This window comes from Lupinus angustifolius, chromosome LG03 (assembly GCF_001865875.1).
Source record: "Lupinus angustifolius cultivar Tanjil chromosome LG03, LupAngTanjil_v1.0, whole genome shotgun sequence".
Classification (NCBI taxonomy): Eukaryota; Viridiplantae; Streptophyta; class Magnoliopsida; order Fabales; family Fabaceae; genus Lupinus; species Lupinus angustifolius.
In genome coordinates, this window is record NC_032011.1 from 22583905 (window position 1) to 22589838 (window position 5934).

At 28.4% G+C, this 5934-nt stretch overlaps 1 protein-coding gene across 3 annotated transcripts; it reads right to left on the minus strand.

Annotated features, from left to right (window-relative positions):
• Positions 1571-4368, minus strand: LOC109343682 (homeobox-leucine zipper protein ATHB-6-like). 3 transcript variants are annotated; one of them, XM_019582097.1, is made up of 4 exons: positions 3869-4368; positions 2889-3250; positions 2145-2219; positions 1571-2108 (listed from the first exon to the last, which is right to left on the minus strand). In XM_019582097.1, the coding sequence occupies exons 2-4, from the start codon at positions 3216-3218 to the stop codon at positions 1713-1715; spliced, it is 801 nt and encodes a 266-aa protein (XP_019437642.1). In that variant the 5' UTR covers positions 3219-3250; positions 3869-4368; the 3' UTR covers positions 1571-1712. The 3 variants fall into 3 exon arrangements, with proteins under 3 accessions (XP_019437642.1, XP_019437640.1, XP_019437641.1); XM_019582096.1 differs by having other exon boundaries at positions 1572-2020; positions 2054-2219; XM_019582095.1 differs by having other exon boundaries at positions 1571-2219.

Sequence of the window (5934 nt, forward strand, 5' to 3'; positions counted from 1 at the left end):
AAATTGAGTAGATGACCAAACTGAATTCTTAGCAATTTTCTATGTAGGATATAGACTATTCAATACAAAATATAAAGTCTTGATTAAGGAATAGAAAAATGGGTAAATTTATATTGGAAATATAAGTACAATATATTTCAGTTTAATAAATATATTATTTTCAAATTTAAAGTTATTATTTTGGTTCCTTAATTAGTATCACATTCTCCTCATTTTTTAAACAAAAAATTGAATTAGATATTAGAAATTTTAAGGTAAGATAAGAGACCAAAACCCATTTAATATATAAAATTACCAGTTTATTATTAAAATTTTCACATAAAAATGGTGAAATTCTAACACCCTAATTGAGTGAATACTCATTAAATAAATATCATCATACAAATTCTCCTTATACATATCTCATAATTTATTTTTATTGAATTATAACCAAGAATTTCATTTGGGGATGACAATAGGTAAGTTGGATACATATTAGAGTACCTTTGTTTGGTTGGCACATGTTAATATATAGATATGCAATGTTTTAAGAGGAAAAAATTATAGGCAATTATATGAGTTTTATACATTATTATTGAATCATCCGTCATTCATTTTTTATCATTATTGATCCTCCAAAAAAATAATACAAATGAATATAAATAATATACTGATTATATATAAATTTTTAATTTACACTGATAATACATAAATATTACAATAATATTTTAATGTTTATATATCATTATCTAGCATAAGAAAAACATTAATCCTATGTTGGTAACTTGGTTACAATCATTGACATACTACAAGAGTAGCATAGTTTAATCTAAACATTGCTCCCATATTGGTGTCTTACTTGCTTAGAACCAAGGACATAAGTCACAACTTTAAGAGTTTAAACCCCACAATATTCTTTATCCCTATTTCCCACACAAGATAGATTTTGGCTTACTTAGAAAGAAGTTCAACCTATGGGGTAATTATGGATCCAACAACAATGATTTAGTTTCTACCCATAATTCCCCTTCAACTTTCATTAACCAAACTCCATAATAAAAAAGAACCACTATACCAACCCAACAAAATAGAAACTAACAATAGCACTCCAAACATAAAATTGGATGAGAGAGCCACTCATATCAAGACATAAACACTCCTTGCTTTCGTCCTATAATCCAAAACCAAGAATTGAGTTTTATATCATCCACAATCGACTTGATGCAAACAGTTTTATTGTTAAAAATGACTTCATTTCGAGCTTTCCAAATCGACCAAATACCAGCCATCTAAAACACCAAACACCAACCTTTCAAGATACTTCCCTTACGGACAAAAAATGTTGAAGAAAGTGGGGTTTAACTCTTAGTGGCAAAACCACCTCTAAGCCCAACCATCTATAAAGATGTTGCCAAATTTGATGAAAAAAATGACAAGAGAAAATTAGGTGGTATGTCATTTCTGGGTAATTCTGACATCAAACTAACAAAGATTCATGATCAACATGCATTTTATTGTTTGCTATTTCAAACAAGTATCCTCTCAAATAAAGGGATATCTCAATAGTTTCTCCATATACCATTTTGTACACCATTTCATGTCACCACATTTTTTCAATATCATCCTTTTCTTACCCATATCTTTCCAAACACCCTTTCTTAACACCTAAAAAGGTGCAAAAAGTGTTTTTTGTAGTGGAAAAAAGTGATTTGAGAAATATCATTGTTGTATTTTTATGAATACCAATGAAGTGTTGGTGCTTGTTCATCTGAGAAGAAATTGCATGCTTCTTCTGCACTGAAAAAGTTGTTTTCTTCCATCTTCACATACTGTGTATCCTGATAAGATTTCCCAAACTCAAAGCAATTCATTGAAGAAGGTGAAGATGATGATTCATTAGACATCAAAAAATGGTGATTTTGGAGTACCCCACATGAAGAAATTGTAGCTTTTGAACTATTATCTTCATTCAAGATTGCACTAGAGTCACTATCAGAAGCACCATCTTTGAAATCTGATGATGGAAAAAGTGATTCTTCTTCTACTACCCTATTTCTATTATTGTTGAAGCAATCATAATTTAAGTGATTCTTGGAATCTGATATAGGATTATTATTACATTGCTCAATTATTTTTTTGTCTTCAGATTCAGATTCATGAGGCTTCATCATTGTTTCTTTCTTCACTGAAATATCATTTGCAATGTTTTCTTCTTGCAACTTTGATTTCAATTCTTTAATCTGCAAATACAAGCCAATCTCAGATTACTAACTTGCATTAATAATAATTTTATAGATATGACATATATGGTAAATAAAACATAGTTAAATGCAAAGGACCACAAGCTATTTTGATCACTAACTCCTATAGTTTGATTGAGTTTATGACATTAATTTATAAAAATGACAAACAAAATCTATTTATAAACTCATTTTAACTTATTGAAATAAGTTTTATGAAAAAAAAACCAATGAAAAATAAATTATTTTTAACTTATTTAAGAAGAATTTATTAAATAAGGACTATTTACTCTCTTCTATATAGAAAATGGGATACTTAGACACCCATTCAAGCGAGTGAATTAAATTGTAGACCACATCAGGTGATGCGATCATAATATTATGGTTATACATATCAAGTCGTACAAACTGTATCAAATTCAAAAAATAAAAATTATCACAAAATAATTCACACTGCACAATTTACATTACAACCATAATTTAAAACACTGATTGAAAACATCTTTTACTATCCGCCAATTATGATAGTTAAAGTTAAGTAATCATTTCAAATGACTTATTAGTGAATTACATTATTAATCAAATACACATATACTAACTTAAGGGAAAAAAATAATATCTCAAATAATTGAATGAGAAATAGATCAAGAGTTGTGGATGTTTATCTACCTTCTTGAATAAAGCTTCATTGTCTTGTTTAAGGGCATCATGGTTAAGCTTAAGGGCATCATAATTAGCTTTAAGGACACCATAATCTCTCTCCATATTCTTAGTTTTCCATCTAGCTCTTCGGTTTTGGAACCAAATAGCAACTTGTTTAGGTTGCAAACCAAGGTCTTGTGCAAGCTTCACCTTTGTTTCATGTTCAAGCTTGTTTTCAACTTCAAAATTCTTCTCCAAAGTCTTAACTTGATTCACACCAAGTCTACGTTTCTTCTCTAAAATACTACCTTCCTCATCAATTCCATCTAACATTGATTGAAACTCCTTAGTATACATGTTGTTTTTGTTATTCCTCCAACTTTGTTCCTCTAAATCAATGCAAATCAAAACATCATCATTAGTAGATAAAGTGATAATATATGAGTTTTATATATTATTACTATATTATATATCATTTGTCTTTTAAAAAAGGTAATTCAAATGAATAATAAATAATATGGTATTTATGTATAAATCTTTATATTGATAATGCATAAATATTATTATTATAGTGTTATTGCAATAAAACATATTTTTTAAGAAATATAATGATATTCATTTTTTCTTTCTTAATATACTATCTATCTCTTTATTACTTTTTCCATTACTAACGTGGAAAATAACAGACAATAATAACACAAATTCTTTAACATATACATATAAAGAGGAAAAGAGGTGGGAATCAAACATAGTGGATTTGAGTAATAAAAAAAGAAGCTTTAAAAGTGTTAGTGGTTTTTCATCACAAAAAGTTTGAGACAAGTAATTGAAAAAAACAGTACAAACAACAAATTGATCTATGATGTTTTTTTCCACCAAATGCTTCTCTATCTTAACATGTTTAATAATACTATTTATTAATTGAATATATAACTCAATTATCTATGAACTTTGAACCATAGTGGAATTTGAAACAAAGTAATTAAAAAAAAGAAATATGAATTAACCTGTTGTGGATGAACAAATTGTGATGAGAGAACCCAAAGAATCAGAGTTACCAAGTGATCTCTTCAAGAATAAAGATCAGATCTTAATTGTTGAAGAATGAAGATTTATTTGGATGATTAAGTCAATGTGTTAAGATCTCAAGAAAACTTCACAAAAACAAGCTCTCACTTAAACAACAACTATATAACCATTACTTATCTCCATTAACACCTTAGTGTTTTTCAACCATATACAAATTCAACAACAATCAAATCTTAATTTTACTATATGGGGTCGGTTAAATGATAAGTAAAAAAAGAATTAAATTTATCTCAAAACAAACCTCTAAAAAGTACAGTACAAAACACACAACACAAGAAAGAAACACATTTAGTTTCTAAGAAACTAGTACAAATGAAATGAAATGAAACTTATGTTAAAGTACACATAAAGACATTAATTTGAGAGGGTGAGGAAAGAGATGGGTTTGGAGTGTAAACAAGTTTCACATCCTAGCTACATTATCAGTTTCTGTGTCTATATATAATATCAATTAAAAACCCAACCAGGGTTAGAATCTAACTAGGGTTAAATGTGGACTGCTACTATGGTTAACTATCAAATGAACCCCAAATTCAAGCCAAATGCAACTTTTTGTGCACCGGTTATAGCCAGTTTGGCTTCCCCTTTTCCAACAGCAACAAGAGAATAAATAAGTGTTTTCTTTGCATGTGACTTCATTAATTATTGATTTTTGAATAAACATAATACAAGTTAATTGTGTGAGAAAGCTTTACATAGTGAATAAATATTAAATTTTTATTTTTAATTATATTTTATGGATAAGATATATTAATTAAGAATCATAACTAATATATTTATTGTATTATATTTATGTTGTTAATTCTGTAATTTACTCTTTACCTTTAATCAGGTTATAAAGTCTATCAATACGCTAATTTCTATAATATCTATAATAATTATGATCATCATTTTATTAACTATGTTAATATCTTCTTTTTAACTATTTTTTTATGGATAAGATATATTAAGAATCATAATTAATATTTTTAATTTTGAAATTATGTGATTTTTCTTTAATTTATTGTATAGTGAATTTAGCTTTTATACAAAATAACAAACTTTATAATTATATTAATGGATTGTATTTTTAGTCATTCATTGAGTGATAAATCACTACAAGTGATAAAGATACTCGATTTATTTTTCTTTAATAGCTATACTTATTATATTTAAACGATTATTGTAACACCGCGAATTTTACGATTTTGAATTATAAGATTTTATTAATATTTTTATTAATTATATTTTCGAAAATGAATTTCTGGAAATTTTCGGTGAAGAATTAGACGAAACTCTAGTTGAGTTTTAGTCTTGTAATTCTATTTCCAATTTGGTGGTAAATTTTCATGATTTTCGGAGACAGACAGTTTCTGACCACTGTCGAGGTCGAATCTCACCCGGTACGGCTCAAAAAGTGGTTTTTGAGTTCCATAATTCGGAACTGAATTCCGATCACGCCGTTGGCTTCATAATCACATTTCGAGTCAAGATAGACCCTGAGTTGGTCCATAACTATTTTCTAAAATATTTTCACTCGGAATGCCGAAATTCGAAGTTCCAATCGTAAAGTAAAATCGTGCGATCATTTTTGGCTACTAGAATATTGGCCGAAGATACTCGAGCATGGTTTTAATCGCGCATTTCGCCGAAGTCGTCGAGTCGCATGAGTCTCTTCACAAAATCTAACCACTAAATCTTATAGATTTGCCTTGATTTACTACCACCAAATCCCCTAAATCACTCACTTAACCCATGATTCACTCACCTTCTTGGATTTGCTAGATTGCCTTGGGAAATGGGTTTAGAAATCATATTTCTCCCACCCCACAACTCTATAAATATCCATGTATACTCATGCTCTAACACTTTGCAAAAACTTGGCAATTTGAAGATTTGAGAGTAAGTTACTCTCATCATCTTTTCTTCTTCATTTTCTTCTTCTTTCAATCTTCAATCTTTTCACATTCAATCAATGGATGTTGATGATATTGAAGTATGTTGT

Bases quoted from the DNA above. Each gene is read 5' to 3' on its own strand.
- LOC109343682 (XM_019582095.1), bottom strand. From the start codon at position 3,218: ATGTATACTAAGGAGTTTCAATCAATGTTAGATGGAATTGATGAGGAA. The intron at 2,220-2,888 runs GTAGATAAACAT...TTGTATTTGCAG, and splicing joins ATGAAGCTTTATTCAAGAAG to ATTAAAGAATTGAAATCAAA.